The sequence below is a fragment of the Gallinula chloropus genome (assembly GCF_964237585.1).
Source record: "Gallinula chloropus genome assembly, chromosome: Z".
Classification (NCBI taxonomy): Eukaryota; Metazoa; Chordata; class Aves; order Gruiformes; family Rallidae; genus Gallinula; species Gallinula chloropus.
The window spans coordinates 59,443,819-59,463,252 of NC_140089.1; the positions used below are offsets into that span (position 1 = coordinate 59,443,819).

The window sequence follows — 19,434 nt, forward strand, 5'->3', positions numbered from 1 at the left end:
TTAAGCTTCAAACCTATTCAGGACTTCTAAGCTTACTTTTAAATAAGTTGTAGTATTTGATGCTGTATTCCTACAATTCCTGAGGTAGTTTCAGTTGGAAATTTATCATGTCTTTCTACTGTTACAGGTAGCTGCAATTGGGACCTATTTATGGATCTGATGTGAAAGTCAGTTAGACATTTAGAATGTATTTAATGTTGACATTTTTTCAGTTATATGCACTTTAATGCACCTTTAATGCATATCAAAATTTGTTGTTTTGGTTTGAATCAGTTTGGCCACTGTGACTTTGACATGCAGTCACCATAACATCATCATAACAGGAGTTGACGCTAAACTAATCTAATTAATGAAAACCCACTCATTAATAAGTCAGTAATATTGAAGATACAACAAAATAATAAACAAAATGGGGAAAGTTAATGCTTCCTGAGGTGCTTTAGTATTTTAAAGAAAGGAAATGCTGATTTATATGTTAATGTACTGTTACACATTTTTGTGGTGGAATTAGGAAGGACAACAGAGGAAGAAAGTAGAGAAATTACTTCATTTGCTTCAGTTTCAAGAAAAAAGTTTGTTTTGCTTGTACTTCTTGGTCATTCAGTTCAAAATATGTCTTGCTAATTTAAGTAAAGAAATTACAGGACCAGAAGCGTTTTTCTAAGTGTAAAAATTCCAGTAGTAGCCAATGATAAAATTGAGTCAACAATAGCATAGAACACCATTCCTCAAAGTGGGATACAATATTACTGGAGACGAATAGCAAAGGAGACCATCCTGCTAACAACCCAAGTTGTGTATTTACAGGGACTACAGGTCTGTGTTAAGATGTGTAGAAATATTCTCCTGTTGATTAAAGTAAAGGTGTTTTTCCTAGAGTAAAACTCACGCATTTGTCACACATAATCTTTTCCTGATTTTATTCATAGGTTTTAAAATATAGAATTACATGCGAGAATCATTTTTATTTGTAACCAGTTTAATAGTGACAGGGTGTATAGCCTTACCAGCAAAACAACTGCCTTTGTTTGTATGTCCTTTTCTAGGATCTAGTCACCTGTGTGACTAGAAAGGTACATTCTGCTTTTAAAACAAACCCTGAGAATTTGAGAACATTCAGGTCTCTCTGTGCATGGTTGAACTGCAGAGATTGATTTATGCTTCAGACAGGCATGAAAATACATAATACTGCTTTTAATTGCTGTGCTTTACAATTTTGATTCCCACAATATAAAAATGTTACAATGAAAAATATTACGCAGAATAAATGTGACCATGTAAGTATGGTGAGGACATATGTCTCTTATTAATGTCAGCAGGGATTTTGCTCTTGCTCTTGAAGATAATATACTTAGGCCTTCCGTTATGAGTTTTAACTGGAGAGTGTGTGTTACTAACTATGAATATATATGCCTATAAAGACACTTAGATGTCTTTTGTTCTAATATGGAAGTGCCCTATCAATGCAGTTTTGCAAAATAAACAGGGATGTTTTGGTTTGGAGGGGTTTTTTTGGACAGCTCACAGATGGAGAGAATTAAGACATTGCAGAATCATAGTAAGCAAGGGGATAAGTATGAAGATTTTACATGAAATTCAATCAGGAATATACTGGTTATAATCCTACTGGTTTCAGCATTAAAAATCTCATGTGCTGAAAGTAAAAGTTAGAGTTGCCAAGTGTTTTGCTGCAGCAGCAAGATCATAATACTTAAATAAAATCTTGATGTATGCATGAATAAAAACCATAATTTTAGGTGTACTTCAGTTTTACTCCTGTAAACTTAATTCATTTGTAGGAATAAGTTAATTAAGCACTGAGTCTATGACTGAACAAACTACTTAAACGTGTGCTTAATGTCAAACACATGAACCTAGTGATGAAAGTTGGGCATATGCTGTTCAGCTAAGCTAGGGCTGAAATTACCTCATCTATGTAATACCTTAGCCCAGTGTTTTACACTGATAAGTGCAGGGTTTTTGTTTTGGTTTGTTTTTGTTTTTGTTTTTGTTTTTTTTTTTAAATGTTAGGAAATGTTTAGATGCAGTTGAATTGGGGTAGGTTGTGGCTGAGATGATCTCCCAAACTCCTTACTGGTCTCGTCTTCTAAGATTTAAATGACAGGAAAACAAGTGACAAAAACTTAGAGTTCAGAAATTATTGGTATAATTTGAAAAATGTCCTTGAGAATGTTTGATTAGTTTATGGCTTATTTGTAGGCTTATAGTAAGCATCTACTTTTAAACTGGTTGTAGTTATGTTTATGTGTACTTCTGTACTGTTCTTTTTTACAATACTTTTCTATTGTGAAATGCCATAGAATTTGAAGGACCACAGAGGCATTTCTGTGGATTTTTGTTCTCCCAAAATTATTTTTTTCCTATGCACTTCCTTTAGAATGTGAATTGCTATCTCTTTGCTATTTTGTCTATATCCTTTTAGAATGTGAACTGATACGTCTTTTCAGTTTTGTCTATATCAGCATAGTGCTGACCTGTTTGTGATTTTCAATGCTGTTTTAATTAACAGACTGAGGAGATGGCAGAAAAAGGGGCAATAGCTGTGTTCATCCTAATGACACTCTTTACCAGAGGGTCCTTTCACTCCTCGCTGCCTTGGTCACTTAATTTCATGGCTGGTTTAGCTAATGTGAAGGCAGCTGAACTTATTGCAAACTTCAGCTTTCAGAGGCAGGTTTTCTCCTCGTTAGAGCACTACATCATTGCTTGGCTTTGCCCTTTCTGATAGATCATGTAGTGCTTGCACTTTGTTTCTTGTAATCAGTAGCATTACAGAAGTTAGATCATCCCCAGTCTTCTTTGATGTATTATCTAATAAACCAAGTTATTTTTATTTATGTATATTTTTAAACAGGCATAATACACAATGGATTACTTACTGACTTTGGATTGATATCAGTCATTGCTGTGGGTCTGTAAAAACACACTTTGATTACATTAACTTCTTGAAAATGAATGGAAAGTCATGTAGTATGAGCCACTGCACAACAGGTATTCCTCTTGGACCTAGGATGATCAGCGGACAGCATATCCCACTGATCAGAGTTCATGCAGGAACACCCTGCCTATCCTTAAATAGCAGCAACCCCAAGCCCAAAGGTTGGAAACTTGTCTGTTAGCCTACACTTAGAGATGCTCCTGGGTGGAAGGATAGCTCCTTGGAGCAAAGTACTGTTTATCTTCCTACTCTAAGTCCCAGCAAACAAGTTGTTATGAATGGGAAGCCCTTTCTACAAGTCTCAAAGCCCCCAGGACTGGAAGTTCCCCAGTCTTTAAAGCTAAACCAGCAAGAATTTGGAGATGCCTTCTCCCCGTGCACAGGTGAAAATAAGATTTCTTTTCTGTTGCTATTAGTAATAGCATTTCTTCTCCAGGATCACGTACGCAGAATGTACTGGTTATAGTAGATAGAATTCAGTCTTTTCTTTAGCACTCTTACCACCAAGGAAGAGACACTGGAACACATTTTTGGTATTATTTCCCACAAAAGTAATCCATCATTTTGTTATTGCCCAGGGCTTTGTGTTATGCAGCAGTTGCTCAGAATCCCTGAGTTGTCCTAAGATTGTTTAAAGGAGTGTAGTTTGCTTTACTAACCTAACTTTGACTCAACAAATCCAGCTAGTCATTTTACATTCTGTGGCACCCAAATTTTTTGTGTGCCATGGGAAATACTCATTGTATGCATGAGCATAGCTTTCCATTGGTCACTAACAGCTGCTTACTGGTGAAAGCAGCATGCTTTTAAGAATGCTAAGGCTATGTAAGCTGTAAAGCACTTTGGAGCACGTCTCAGTCATTTGCAATCCATTTTTTGGAACCACTGTTTTGCTGTAGAAAGTAATGATGCATAGCCCTCTTAAAATTTGAAGGCTGGCACTCTGTGAGTAAGTGCTTGCACATCAGAGATTGACCTGTCTGTGAGAAACCACTTGACTGTCTGCTTTTGGGGCTTTGAAGTCAAACCAGAACTTTTAAGTTTTTAGTACTTATTGACTCTGATCATGCTAGAGAAGGAGATACTCTTTTGGATGAATTTTGGTATCATACTTTCAAAACTAAATGTTCATGGACATGAGAATTTAATGTATAGAAAGTAATGAAATGGTTTAAAATACCAAGAAAAGCCTGGGTTGATATCTAAGTGAAAATGCAGAAAAGAAGACAGAGATTTCCCATTTTATTCCAAGTGTGTTGTTTCTCTCCATTTTCTGTTTTTCTTCACTACTTGCCTTTGAAAACTTAGGAGGTCCATCATCTTCAGCTGAAGGTGCACAAGCTTGAAACCAGTATCACTTCAGAAGTCAAAAGTTAACTGCATGCTTGAGTGCTCTGCCGAGTCAGACCAGTGGTAATGCATATACATACTCATGGGGTGATTTCTAAGATCATCTGTCTGGTGCTTACTTTGGTGGTGGTTGTAATTCACAGTGTATAGCTTTGAGCTTCTGCTACAGTGAAGAGTGGGGGACTCATCACGTAACAAGCTCTTTGAAGCTCATCAAGCTGTATAAAGCACGGAATGTACGTAAACTAGGACTGTAAACTTTACAAAAGTATTCATGTAGCTTATGCTTTTGCAGCCCTTTCGTATTTTGTCTATTTCTAGTGGTGGGTAAATGAAGGGAAAAGCTTTTTAAGAGGTACTTATTTTAGTTATTTTTGTCAAGAAGGCAATACAGATTTCTCAGGGTATGTGACAGGTTTGCACTCTTCAAAGTTGGGCTTTTTGGTTTTTGTTTTGCTTTTTTTACATGAGATAGTAAAAACAGTATACATAACAAAATTACTTGGTGGCTTTGGAATAAATCTTTGCTTTCAGGAATGGATAGAATAGTTTAAAAACAAGACAGGGGCTTCAGTTTGGCAAGGAGAAAAACAGAATGTTTTGGAGGACAATCCAGTTGTGTGCCTTGTTTTTTTCACAGTTGCTTTTTTTGGCAGGAGGTGGTGCTGAGTGCATAAAAAGGGAACAGTAATGATCTATAGTAACCACAATGTGCAGAGAGCCTGCTTTGCATGAAGACTCTTTACCTTATTTGATGTTACAAAGCTTTAAAAGGGGATGGTTTTTAGAAAGGATGCCACCTAAGTCACAGTAAGAGGAACTGTTAAGCTTCTGTGAATGATGAGAACCTGAACCCCAACATGTTGTACTACTGTATGGAGAAAAGAAACACCGGTGTACTGGTGTACACCTCAAACTTCAGTTACTTTACCTCCTGTGTGGTACTGTTGGTATGATGCGCTTTCTAGTACTACGTGCATATGAAAAAGAAAATAGTGTGATGGTGAAATTTTTTTCAACACAGAATTTTCAACTTTGCTAAGAGCACTGATATTAGATATTTTTACATGGAAACTAGGTACAAAATGCAGATGTAACATTGCATGTATTTGGCATTGAAAATCTGCAGTCTCTCATTTTGCTTGTTATGTGTATTTACTTGGTTTTTTTGTGGCTAGTCAGTTTCATACCTTTTAGATTGACTCATGCTTAGAAGGAGATCTTTACTGACAGTATGTGCTGAGGTACAAGTGAGCTAGAGACACATCAGGCAGGACAAGGAAGAGAAAAGGGTGAGAACAGTAAAGGAAGAAAGGATTATGACCTGGCTAGCACTGGTGTCCAGCTTCTCTCATCAATGCAAGTATTTTGGCAAAAGTCTTGTAGTGAAAAACTAATAATGCAACTTTCTACTGAATGTTCTATTAAGACAGTAGCTTTTGTAAAAGTGTTTAAATTTCAAATACTTGAAATTAGAGCTGTGATCTAAATGTAGTGATGTCCAAAAGTTATATATTCAAGGATTTGTTACCAGCATATCTGCACTTTATATACATCTGAATAGTGTTTTGTTTTCTAGAAAACCCTAGCAGCTGTTCTGATTGCTTGTCTTACTCCTCTGTGTGGACAGTGGACTTGTGAGTGTGACCTAGACTATGTTCAGCTATGTCTTGAGTGTTCTCACCTCTGTTGTAGTAATAAAAGTCCCAAATCTTTCTGAAAACAACACACACTTCCTGAAAGGACCAATATGTTGAGCACCTATACTGGCTTCTCATACTGAATGCAATTGTATTTTTTTGAAGTCCATCAAGGAGTATCAGAGATAAACCTATCCTGGCTGGTGTATGTAGTTGCAGAATGTGCCTGTGAGTGTAGCTGGGGAGCACACCTGTTACTTTTCCTTAGCATTGGTGCTGTTGATGGAAGGGATGTGACTGCTGCACCTCCAACCACCGTGCTGATAACCTGGTGGAGAGGTCCAACATAGAATCATAGAATCACAGAACGGTTTGGATTACAAGGGACCTTAAAGTTCCAACCCCTTTACCATGGGCAAGGACACCCTTCACTAGACCAGGTTTACCCCCAAAGCCCCATCCGACCTGGCCTTGAATACTGCCAGGGATGGGACATCCACAGCTTCTTTGGGCAACCTGTTCCAGTGCCTCACCATACTCATAGTAAATAATTTCTTCCTGATATCCTACTTAAATTTGCCCTTTTTCAGCCTAAAGCCTTTACCACTTGTCCTATCACTACACTCCCTGATAAGCGGTCCCTCCCCATATTTCTTGTAAACCCACTTCAGGTACTGGAAGGCTGCAACAAGTTCTGGAGCAATAAGGCTCTCCAGAGCCTCCTTTTCTCAGGCTGAACAAGCCCGTGTCTCACACCCTGTCCTCATAGGAGGGGTGCTTCAGCTCTCTTGTCATCTTTATGGCCCTCCTCTGGACTCACTCCCACAGTTCCATATCTTTCTTGTACCAGAGACCCCTGCATGGACATGGGGAGGGGAAAGGCAGCCAATCAGCCTGGCTTTTGGTCTTCCATATTGTGATTGTGGGAGCAGCTGTCAGTCATGAGAGCCACAGCCATCTCCTTGCATCCCCCGTCCTCGCTGGCAGCAGGCAACACAGCACACATGGGAAATTCAAGTCTTGGAAACTAGTCTGGTCTTTTGTTCACTAAAACCAGTGTAGTAAACATGTGGGTATGGGACAACGGCTGTGTTATAGATGTGAAGAGTTAATATGGAAATACCTGAGATGGGACTTTAAGAAGCAAATGTGGGCATTTTGTTGGTAGGAAATGCAGAAAACATGTGCAGATAGGCATGGATCCCTTTTGTTCTCCTTTTCAAAGCCATTGAAAAAAAGACAGCTGTCATCTTCCATTTCTGTGGTTCCACAGTGTTAAGTTTTCCCTTGACATGAAAAATCATTGTGCATTTTATTTCCTGTTTTCTTGCAAATATGACTACTTTTTTTCCTGTCAATAGTAAAATAAGTCAATGAACTAATATTCGCATATAAGATGATGTTTCCTGTTGGAGATCATTAAGACTCTTCCTTATCCATTAAATAGTTGACAGGCCTTAAATTGTGGGATTGTTTTTTTTTCTTTTTTTAAATTATTATTTTATTTTCCCCACAGGTTCTGGAAGGAGCAGCAACTCCAGTGCTGCTAAGCTGTGTAAGAACTGTGAACTTGGTCAGGGTGGATAATTTATTTCCAGTTGCCAAGAGAGCCTTGTTTCGCTTTTGAACAATAACCACACAGGTCTGTGAGGAGTGTTACAAGCAGAAGTGTTAATCAGTAAGCAGCTTGAGCCACACTTGAAATCTCTTTAACATACTCACTCTGCTCTCTGCTGCTGTTGTTTTTACGTGTCAGCTGGCACAGTCTGAAAAAAGGTGTTCATCAGTATTCTGTGCAGTTCCTTATGCAGAAAGCTTGACTTGAGACTTATTTTCAAGTTGGTTTCTATAATCAGTTGTCAGCATTTTTAAAGTCCGGTTATTGATGACATTTAGGTACAGCAAAGTGATGAAATTATAATGACCTAACTGTTATCCAGCATGACACATTTTCTAGCTCTGCTTATGGGCTTGAAAGACAACACAGTATCCATCAAAGCAAGGAAATGATTGCTTGCAGCTCTGGCAGCTGTTGGGAAAATCCATTCTGAAGACAGTAGGGATGGGTCTTGGTGGATTCTTTTTGTCTTGTTTAGAACTTTCCAGGAGGGCACAGCTGAGAACACAGGATTCCCTGAGATTAATTCTATGATTAATTTTAGGGCCTGGATGACCATGACGGCTGGTCCGTTTTGCAAAGGTTCACTGTGGTTCTTGGTGTGCCAGTCATAGAATGTACAAAATCATAGAATCATAGTCATAGAATTGTAGGGGTTGGAAGGGACCTTGCGAGATCATCGGGTCCACCCCCACTGCCAAAGCAGGCTCCCTAGGACATATCACTCAGATGTTTATTTTTATGTAAAAGGTGGTGCACAGATTACCATTGCAAGACATTCCTTCAGAGTGCTTATTTCAGGTTAATTTTTTTTTTCCAGTCTCATGTTTCAGGCATGGTTCAGCTCCTTAACATGGATGATGTTCAGACAACTCTTGAACACAAATGATGAAAGGCTGTGATTTACACTGACTTAGACTCTGTACTTTTAGAGTATTTACCTTAACCATTGGGAATTTTGTTTAAGAACAAAATGTTTAAGAAAATAAAATCAGCTCTGGTAGACCCAAAACACGTGTTGGACCATGTGTTGTAGGGGCCCCATGCAACTTACAAACATTCCCTGAAGAGCGTTAGGCTTAATGCCAGAAAGAATCTACTTTACAGAGGACCTACAGAATCCCTCGAGAGTATTAGGCATGTTGCTAACACTTACTCATTCTGTGTTAGGAGTGTAATTTAACTTCTTTCATACGTTACCTTACACCTTTATCCTCTGCTTTGTTGGCTATCCAAAAGTGAGCTATCCAAAATACAGTAGGGTAGATTTAAGTAAGTCTCATATTTTATAATTTTTTTTAGATGAAATATTTTTCTTTAAGATTGGGACAAACTAGTTGAAGGTTGTATTTATAAATAGCTTTATAACATTTATTTTCACCATGATGAAAGCTTGCAGTTGTCAATAGCATCCAAGGACTACCTTCTGCTAGAAGGCTGCAAAGAAAGGATGGGCAAATGGGATGGGGAAGCTACACAAACCTCATGATCACTTGAGCAAGCTCCAGTGGAGTTCTCTGTATGCTTTTCAGTGTGCTCCTCCACAAAACTCCCAAAGGATAAAATCAAGTCAGATGTACCTTCCTGAGAGGGTAGCATTTCTGGGAAAGCAGCATTTCTTCTTTTTCTCTGTTGTCACTGATTCAAGGACACTTAAGCATCTGCACATATGTCATCCTAAAAAAGGCTAATTAATTTTGTATCGTTCATGTTTGCAGAGAGGAAAATTTGATGCCTCAGGTCAAACCAACATAATAAAGCAAACCGAAACAGGCCAGACTATTATACTTTCTTGTTAATTTGTTTGAGAAACTTCAGTTCGGTCCACGATTTTTCAGTTTTGTTTTATCACCAGGAGGTGGCACTAACAAAATCTGTTTTCATACAAAAAGATGCATGTGTCAGCCACCTTTTAATAGGCGAAATTTGCAATAAAAGTCCTCTTGAAACATGAAAGTTCTGGAAGTTTTTATGCATGAGAATTCACTCCAAGTGAAGTAAGATTTGAGTATTTTCGGTGTGAATACGAGTATTTCACTTAAATTTGTCATGCCTCAATTCTTTTAACTGGTAAATTTTGGGTAAGTTACCTTATACTTGAAATAGTGGAGCATGTCCTTCACTGCTAGTTGCAAGAATGTAGGTCATCTTTTCAGCAGCAGACTTGAGATAGCAGCTCACTATGTGCTGGGTGCAGCAGATGGGGCACTAGGCAATGAAGGCAGAGATGTAGGCGTAAAAGCATGGCTCACAGTGTTGCTGTCAAAACTCAGTAGTTGCATCAGAATGCCAGAATTTTATTTTGGTCTCTGCTGCAGTAATTTCTGCTGTAGCTTCTTAAACTGTCCTGTCTCCTTTTAGCTCTGTGTCCCCCTGTTCTCACTTTCCCCATTTGCCTCTCTCTTCTCTGTTTGTATTCATGGTAATGATTTTATTTTAATGTTTGCTTGGTGACAGACACAACTCCTACTGTGTAAAGCCTACTCCGGGCATTACTGCAGTGCAAATCACAATGACAGTGATGAAAATACAATACATTGTGATGGGTGTGATGTTAATGTCTATAGTAAGTAAATGGGGAGATTATTCCTTCTTGAATAAATGAAAGATTTTAAATGCAGTATTAACTGTAAGAACACATAAACTGCCAGGAAATGTTTATTGTAGTCTTTTAAACTGTATTAATATGAACTGCAACAGCCAAGTGTGGTTTGTGGGGTTTTTTTCCTCGTTTCTTTTATCTCCCATGGTAAACTTGTTATGTAAACAGAATTATGACAAAATAGTCAAATTGGCTGCTGTGATTTTACCCGTGAAACTTCTTACATGGCAAAGTAGTATGACTTCTTTATTTCATCAGAGAAACAGGATCATGGAATATCCTGAGGTGGAAGGGACCCATAAGGATCATCTAGACCATCCTAGGCCAGCCTAGGCCTTCAATTCTGGTGGCTGTAGGTGGGATTTTGATCTCCTAAATTGTCTTTGATAGTTGATCTGGAAAAACTAATTGACACTTCCTGTTTGCTGTCCTAAAATAAAACTCTAGATTATTCATAAAGAGGGAATTTTTCTGATCCTAGGTGAACAGCTAAAGAAGTCTGATGTCTCCATTTAACCATCATATTTATGGGACTGAGTTAAATACCGAGTTTGTGAAATTCTGCAGGTGACAAGCGTGCCCTTCAGCTGTTCTGTGTCTGGTGCTTCTAGATAGATTTAGGAAGAAGTAGGATGGTTTGGGTCTTTGGTGTCATAGGGCTACATTTGCTGTTGCAGCTGATAAACTGTTTCTAGAAGTTGGAAGTTAGCTCCATGGTTTGCCCCTCTCCCTGAATGGAAGGGGATGTAAAAGGACTGTATCTCACATTGGAAAAGCAGGAGGGCCTAGGCAGAAGCAGGGAATGAACTTTTCCTTTCTCTGAGCCCTTTCCCTCAGTCGTCTGATACAGATAACCGCTGATACATAGGCCTTTTGATAAACAAAACAAAACAGAACAAACCAAAACAAAACACATGTTCAGGCAATATTCTCCAGCTCAGCTCTCAGGAGATGAAATGGAAATTTTCCTTGTGATGAAAATATCAGTTCATTGGTTGTTTATGTGGTCGGTTTTACAGATACTACGCAGCAGTTAAAATCTGTGATATAAGTGGTTTTGCCTAGACTGTACAGAGAAATCTAAACCTGTTTAGTCTAGCCATTTGACACGTAAATAGGCTGAAACAGATTATGGTTCACTCTTGATATTACTGTCTTTTAACAAAACAAAAAAAAAGTATTTTAGAAACATTTTAGACAAGATGATCAGAAAGAGGAATTCCTTTTGGAGCAATTACTCTATTCCCTGGTGTTCAACTCCTATCATGAATTTTTATGTTTGCTTAGGCAAAACCAGTGTTTGAACCCTTGGGACATAGCAAATGCTTTGCTAATCAAGTATCTTAGACTTTTGTTTGCCTCTTGTGAATGCATATCATTAAGATTTCAATCAGTGAATAAATGAAAGCCCTGCAGTATGGTGGTTTTTGTTGTTGACATTTTGTTTGGATTTTGGGTTTTTTTGTGTATTTATTTTCTGGTAAGATATTTTAAATTGCGTAAATTAGTAATTGTTGCAGTCAGTTATCCTGCTTGTTCTGTAGCTGTGGGCATTTGTGCCCACAGCATTTCTAGATACTGACCTCCAGGAGAAATTTAGTTAACTAAACAGTTACTGAGATGCTTCTGAAATAATTAATAATGTTTGCATCTCATTCACTGATGGAGTCCTGTGTTTTTGAAGTTACCTGTCTTCCTACATCTGTTCCCAGAAATGTCCTTAAACTATTATGGTAAAATCTTTCTGAAGTTGGGAGCTAGGTTTCAGATGAAAACTATTCTTGTGCAAACCTACAACTGTTTTCTTGCAGACAGCATTTAGATCATGCATGTGTCCGTATGTGAGTCACTAAAAAGTCATATATGGGTGTAACATCAGCATGGCATTTATGTATTTTTACATCCGGCTATTGTTTCACAATACAAATGCATTTTTTTGTTCTTTTTATTTTGAAGCACATGTCTAGAGTTCTGTAAAATTTCATCTTAAAACTAGACATTATCTTTGGGCCTCTATATGGGCAACTGAAAGGAGAAGCAGGCTGGTGCGTGTGAGAAACATACCAGTTATTCACTGTAGCTCTCTAATACTGCTTTAAGTAACTCGCTGCTCGTGTCTGGTATAGACCTGCCAATTTTTATCTTGCTGTGTAAGAGGTTTCAAACAATAATGAGAAGAAAGTCTGTGTACTTCTGTGCTTTAATAAGCAGAGAACAACAGCTCTTCAGGTTTGCCAATTTAGTTATGAGTCTCATGTTTTGTTTGAGGACAGCACTGAGCTGAGAATTCAGCAGGAGATACTCTTTGCCAGTTTTAGTTATTGTAATAAAGCAGCTGCTACATAAAATTTCCCTTGTAAAAGCTCTTGAAGGAATTTTGGTGTGACAGGTTGCCCTGCAGGTGTTCACAGGGCATTGGAATAGTGTCCAAGGGGACATCTCCACGGTACGAGTCTCCTGTTGATGCTTGGAGTGGATGAACTTAAGTGACTGGTTGACCCACAGTAGGTGTCCTGGTTTTGGCAGGGACACAGTTAAATTTCTTCCCAGCAGTTGGTTTTGCTGCATTTTGGATTAAGGATGAGGATAATGTTGGTATGTTGTGGTTCAGCCCCACCTGGCAGCTGAGCACCATGCAGCTGCTTGCTCGCCCCTCTCCCAGCGGGATAGGGAAGAGAATGGGCAGAAAAATGCAAACAGTTTACTGGTACAGCACAAGGAGAGGGAAATAACAACAGGACTTATGACAGGATATTCACAGATAATAAAAACCACTTTACCAACCACACGAGTCACTGAACACTCAGCCCACACTCAGACTGTCCTGGAGCTGCGTGGATTGGCCCCTGCCTGCCTAGCCCCCTTTTATGAGGAGCACGACCTCACAAGGTAGGGAAAACACCCTTGGCCAGTTCAGCTCACCTGGCCAGTTCAGCTGGCTCCTTGTGAAAATTAAGTCTAGCCTACATGAAACGAGGACATGGTAACCCACTGATATTTTAGTTGTTGCCAAGCAGTCAGCTTCTCACACTGTCCTGCTATGAAGAAGATGAGGGGGCACTCAGGAAGCACCCAGGGGACACAAACTGGCCAAGGGGATCTTCCATAACACATGACATGATGCTTCATATATAACTGGGCAGCGGGGCAGCACATGGTCTTGCACAGCATTGTCTTTGCATGGAGAGCAATGGTGCTGTTAATTTCTTGCATGTATTCTTTTATTAATGTGATTGTTGTTATCTCTTTTCTGTTCCCTCAAGTTGTCTTTACCTCAACCCATGAGTTTCACTTTTTTTTCCCCTTTTCCATTCTCCCCCTGTCTGACTGAAGGGTGAGGGTGAAGTGAGTGAATGGCTGTGAGGTTGTTTTAGCTGCCATCCAGATTAAACAGCAATAGTAGCTGTATGCAATGATGAAGAATCTTCTCTTTTCCTCAATACACTTTCCCCTTGCAAGTATGTCCAAAAGCATCATGAATTAGTTGCCTGAAATGACGCCAAACCTTGCTTCAGCTTATTGAAATCAGTGGTGTACTTGGAACTTCGTATTTGGGAACCAATAAGGGATTACTTTGCGCATTTATGTAACTCTTCTCTGCACATTCAGAATTCTTTTGCAGAGCCTCTTGCTTCTTTGAGGGCAGATATTTTAATTGGGGAGGCATTTGTCTTCGGGAAAGGCTGCTTTGACTGACTTTACCTTAGTACAATTTATTTTTTAATGAAATGAAGCCTTACAAAAATAAAGATATTTACTAGAGATGACTGTGAAGAAGAAAAGATACTTAAACAGTGATGAGTGGATGCCATACTTTTTTTAAAAAAAAAGAGAAAAAAGAGAAAAGGCGTTGTGGGGGCTTAAGTATTGCTATCTGCTCTGCATCTCTTTTGCAGGGAAATAATCTCCATAAAACTAAAAATCTGGCTCTCACTAAGGAAGCTATTTTTGGGTCTTCAACAGAGCAGTGGGATAATGTTCTTTCCCTGCAGTCTCATGGAACAGGTACTATTTCTACTGCAGGAGAATTCAAGCTCTTCAGGTTTTACAGAGAAAATTTGGATGATCCCTACCTTGTACTTAGTAAAAATGACTACTGAATCAAGACTTGAAGAATTAATTACTAAGATACTTAGCAGTAGTTTAAAACTAGCAGATTAAAAAAACTCCACTAGATTAAAATTTGCAGCGTAGGTAAAAAACCACCAAGAAGTATTAAGAACTCGCAAACTGTAATTGGCAAATGCCAATTGGAAATGGCAAGCTTTCAAGTTGCTTTTCTCCCAAAAAGTTCTTCACTTTTCTTGTTGGTCAAATATAATGCTAAAAATGCAAGTGATGAAATTTGGTAGATGTAATTTCTGGATCTGTGGTCCGTTAGTGGTATATCTCTTCGGAATAGTCCCAAGAAAGTTTCAGGAACACCATCTCCATGCAATATAGACTCAATTCCCCAGTTGTTAGTGGAGATGACAGCTGTTAATGGCTGTGATAGAGAATGCTGGTTGGCTGTGCATTAAGGTAAATTTTCTAAATTAGGTATTATAAAAAAAGAGCTACAGCTAACTTTTTATAAAGAGAAGTGTGCAAGCAGTAAGAGGAGAAATCAAAATGTTTATTGATAAATCCCACATGATCCTATACGGAGTCTTTCCTGGCAACCAGTGTGGGACTTTGAGTGCAGTGGCAAGGCCAGCCTGGTCCTGTCCAATCCTCTGCAAGGTCTATCTGTCATCCCTGAGATATGACTGTATGTGCACCCACTGCCATCTCTTCAGCTCCATCCTGGCACCTTGCTGTACCTTGCAGTCTCTCCAGCCCTCTCTCCCTCCACTAGCCCAGCTCTCAAATGGAGGAAGGGGACTCTTCCCCAGGGATAACCATGGCTGTGCCCCTTCTAACAGCAAACACAGGTGCCTGGGAGCACACTACTTACTCAGGTCAGGTCACTAAAGCTCCATTGCATTTTTGGGAGCTGTGGGACTGAAGATCTGCAAGCCACTCTAGGAGCTTGAAAGGCAGAAGAAATGTTTTCATATCTTTTCCCAAAAGGGATTCCATTCAAATGGAAAGACAATTTTTAGAATGGATTATGTTTTAGTGATGTAAACAGGTATTCAGCTTTTGTTGCTTATTAACACCAATAGTGATGATCTCATATAAGTAGCTATAACATTGTATAGATTCTTCTGTTTATGTGGTAGTCAGTGTTGACTGGACTGAAGAGGGAGATACAGATGATACTCTGTCTGCTTTTCAGTATCCTCAAACTTAGGGTTTTGATGAAAATGTTCATTTCACCTGAATGTCTCTTATATTTCACCTCTTTACCACTGAATGAGGACTCTTAAGGTCAAAACAAATGCTTTTAATTAGTGATATATTGTGTCTTTTACACACACACACAAATACCTTTACTTTACCATTAGGAATACAGTTTGTCTCAGTCTGTCTGTTTCTGAGGCTTGAATGAGATTTGTCCACTGAAAAGGCTTCTGGGTTACCAATAATTTTACCATGAATGATTTGGAAACATCCTGAATAAGTGTTTTAAGCACAAAAGTTTTTTAAAAAATCTATAAATGTACTTCAATAACTTTTATTTAGAAAGGTGAAAGTAAAATAGATACTTTTATTAAAAAGGCACTTGAGAAAACCCAGCATGAATGTTAATGTTTGCCTGAATTTATAATTAAATATAGCAGTATATTGTGATAGGCAGTCATCGTCATCGTTGCTGACATTGTCAACAGCAAGTTTACTTTGGCAGATAAATGTATTTCTTAATTGACTAACATACACTTTAACTTCCTTGTTCTGTCCTACTGAGATGTTTTCAATGGCTTGTTTCAGAGGATGTCATGAGTTAAGCAGTAGCATATTTGGTGTAGATTGGACTTATATTTATCATATACTACTGTGTGAACATCTGGGAATAGATCTGCAGTTGGCTTTCAGGTTCCAACTAACCAAACAATATTTGGACTGTCAATCAGTATTCCCGAATAGATGTTCTTCTAAAAGACCACTGATCCAGCTTTGGTATCAATTAATTGGTAAAATGTATCTTCTACCCCACTTTCATGTGAATTTTTTGATGCTTTTGTCAGTGGGAGAGGACTGCTTGGATATTTATTTGCTAGAAAATGAGTTTGCTTTCAAGTAGGAGAAAATGTTTAAAAATCTTTTCAATGCAAGATGAATGCTGTTTGTTTGGGGACATTGAGGCCTGCTGGAAGCCCACTCTTGATATCCAGTGGACCATTTCTGGCCAACTCCTGAGCAGTGGGGTGGCTAAAGGTGCATGACGCTTCTTTGCCCATAGAGATGTGAGGCTGGAGAGTTTTGCCTGCTTAATCTATACTCAGATTCTTGCTAGCTTTGCTGTACCAGGTAAATAGTGGCTTTCTGTTTTGACTTGCTGCTGCATTGGTGTCTTTCCCATCTTGCATATAGTTTCTCAATTACTTTCTTCATTGATAGCTACATGTTTTATTTCCATGTGAAAAGCCATTTAATTGTGAATGCCTCAAGTGTGTTCTGCCCTGAGCCATATGTATTTATCTATTAAATTACTGGGGTTCCTGTTGTGGGCATATTGTTACTGGCATCTTGATTGATTGAAGGGGATGTGACTTACTTAGCCAGCATGTGATTGTTACTTAATCACACTTGCTTTGGTGTTAAGCTGGGAAAAGGAGCTGAGAGGTCATATGAAAGATTTTTGGATCACTGAATGCATTTTAGAAAGGCATAGAGAGGAGAAAGGGATAAGGAAATAAATTTTACATAGATTGGTATATTCACAGCCATCCATTTATTCATTTGTGATTACACAAACTGAGCAGTATTCAAAACTCAGTGAAACTGTCAATTATTTGTCAGTTTTTTTATTGCTGTTAACTGGGATGGGAAGTATTTGTTTGATAAAATGCCTTTGTGTAGTTCACAGTTAATTTGGTAACTCTGCCTAGAATTTTGTGTAAGACCAACGCCATTTTTTTCCTATGGCTGTTCTGAATTACTTTCTCGCAAAAGAAAAATATTTTTTGTGCTAAATATGGAAGCTGCTGAAGGCTTTGAAACTTTTATTGACCTCATGACAACTCCTGTACAGAAATTAAGTAGGGCTGCTGTCTCACTGGGATGTCTAATTTACTGGGCATTTGAATGGTGGAATGGCTTTGAATTTGCCCTCGGTAACAGCTGAAAAACAAATGGGACAGACCATGTGTCTTACTAGCTACTGAAAAACATATAGCCTCCTGACTGGTGGTTACCAATGGCCACCAGTTGGGGTGGTGGTTAAGTCCTGGTGTCCCCAGCATCACAATTCTGTCTCCTTTCACTCTATGTCTAAGTCTGTTAGCAAGCCTTTCTAGAAAACAGCATCCTCATGCAGAGTGTGCCTTGGAGCTTCATCCCGCACCTCATATAACCCTGTATTCTCATTCTTTTTTGTATCTCCTTCATGCCCCTCTTACCCTGCTGCAGCTCTGCCCCTACTAGTTACGTTGAACAGCACAGGTGGAAAAGGAAAACTTGCTAATGTAAAGAGCAAGTACAGTAAGTTGTAATTTTGTGAGGTGGATAAAGTAAAACTTAGGGCTTGCAAGAATTCTCAGTTATGCTTGTGGGAAAAAAAAACCCCAACCAAAACCCCAACCCCAGTGATGAGTCTAATATCAAAAATAAGTCTAAATAGATCTTGGTTTTAAATTTTACCTTTGACAAATGTAGTTATTTTCTGGCATGGAAAACATTTTTAGTGACAGGTTCTGAAGCCTTTTTGCCTACTAAATACTACACTATGTAAAGTTAAGGGCTAAAAGATCATAGTCTTGATCACAGTAGATTAAAATGTCAGTATATATAGGGCAACTGGGATTGAAACTTGAAAGCGTAATTCAAATACGGATTAATTCTGTTATGAGCACTGCAGTTGACTCAAGTTTAGCAAGTGTTTGTGCGCTTGTGTTGATTATAAATACACATTCAGATTGGCTTCAGTATTTGTTTGTAAATCTATTTCTTTAGATTTTGTTCTTAATACTCTGTAGACTGAAGGAATTCTTTAGAATTGTGGATTTTGTTTTTGTTGTCCACTTACATTCAAAAGGGGAAAAATTAAGGTGGGGGGGGTCATGGGTTCTTTTTCCTTTATGGATTTTTTTTTGTTTGTTTTTTTGGAGAGGAGATGGCTGAAGTACTCTCAGTCTTCAAACCTGAAACACAGTGCACAAATGTGCACTTCTCAGAAGGAAAAGGACATTCCTTTGTGTGCTTTCTGCAGAAGACAATCACTGATAACTATGGTACTGGGCAAGTGGACTGAGGAGAAAATATGGACCTTCTTGGGCAGCTGATTGTTGTATTTTGCTCTTCCTTTGCTGTCCCAGTGAAGTGTCCTTACCCTAACCTATGAGTTTTACCTTTTTCTTCTGATTTTCCTCCCCATAGTACTTGGGAGGGAGGAATTAGTGAGTGGCTGTATGGTGCTCAGCTGCCAGCTGGGGTTTGCCTCAACAGGTCTTTTTGATGCCCAACATGGGACACAAAGGGTTGAGATAACAGATTTGAACAAAGCATGTTGTAACAAGTTTGTTATACACATTTATTAATTAGTTGAACAGGCACTTGTAATGATGGCTGATTACGGCACCTTATGATAATTCTGAATATCCTTAGGATGTTCAAGTCAGAATGTTCCTATTGCATAGTTAGGGGTGGCATGGCATGTGAGAGAATATGAGCAAGTATCTAGAGAACTGCTTACCTCCGATGGTTTGGAACTTCACTCCTGAACAATTACAGAACACTGATGAGGTGATAGAATATTTCAAAGGCAAATGCTGTGGCTGTTCCAAAGAGGCACTACCACACTGTGAAGTACTGGCCCTGGCCAGTATCTACCAAACACTCCTCAATAGTAGACAGTACCAACAGAGGGAAGAGAGGGAAAGCAGAGCAGCAGGCAGCTGTCCCATTCCCAGTGACAGGAACTGAAGCTACTTCAACCCTAGTGACAGGCACTGAAGCCGAACCAAAAAAAAAACCCAACCCATACCTATACACAGGGAAAAATACACCAAAAAAAATCAGTTTTCTTACTAAAGGATGGTCCCCTTGGAACCATCACAAAAACAGAAGGAGAGGCAGAACCAGAGGTAATCATCTGATCCTTGCCCCAGAGTGTGCTGGAGATGTCGGCCACCTTCCAGGCTGCTCCAATGCTGGCATCATGGGGCAGCAGCCTGGAATTGGA

The 19,434-nt window shown here is 38.9% G+C and overlaps 1 protein-coding gene across 1 annotated transcript in view; it reads left to right on the plus strand.

Annotated features, from left to right (window-relative positions):
- Window positions 1–2,972: 2,972 nt before the first annotated feature.
- GLIS3 (GLIS family zinc finger 3) overlaps window positions 2,973–19,434 on the plus strand; it is a gene marked incomplete at both ends in the record, with an annotated part of 172,561 nt that continues 156,099 nt past the window's right edge. Inside the window, 3 exon segments of the mRNA XM_084278078.1 lie at window positions 2,973–3,104; window positions 3,106–3,180; window positions 3,183–3,342. Coding sequence (XP_084134204.1) covers window positions 2,973–3,104; window positions 3,106–3,180; window positions 3,183–3,342 — 367 coding nt within the window.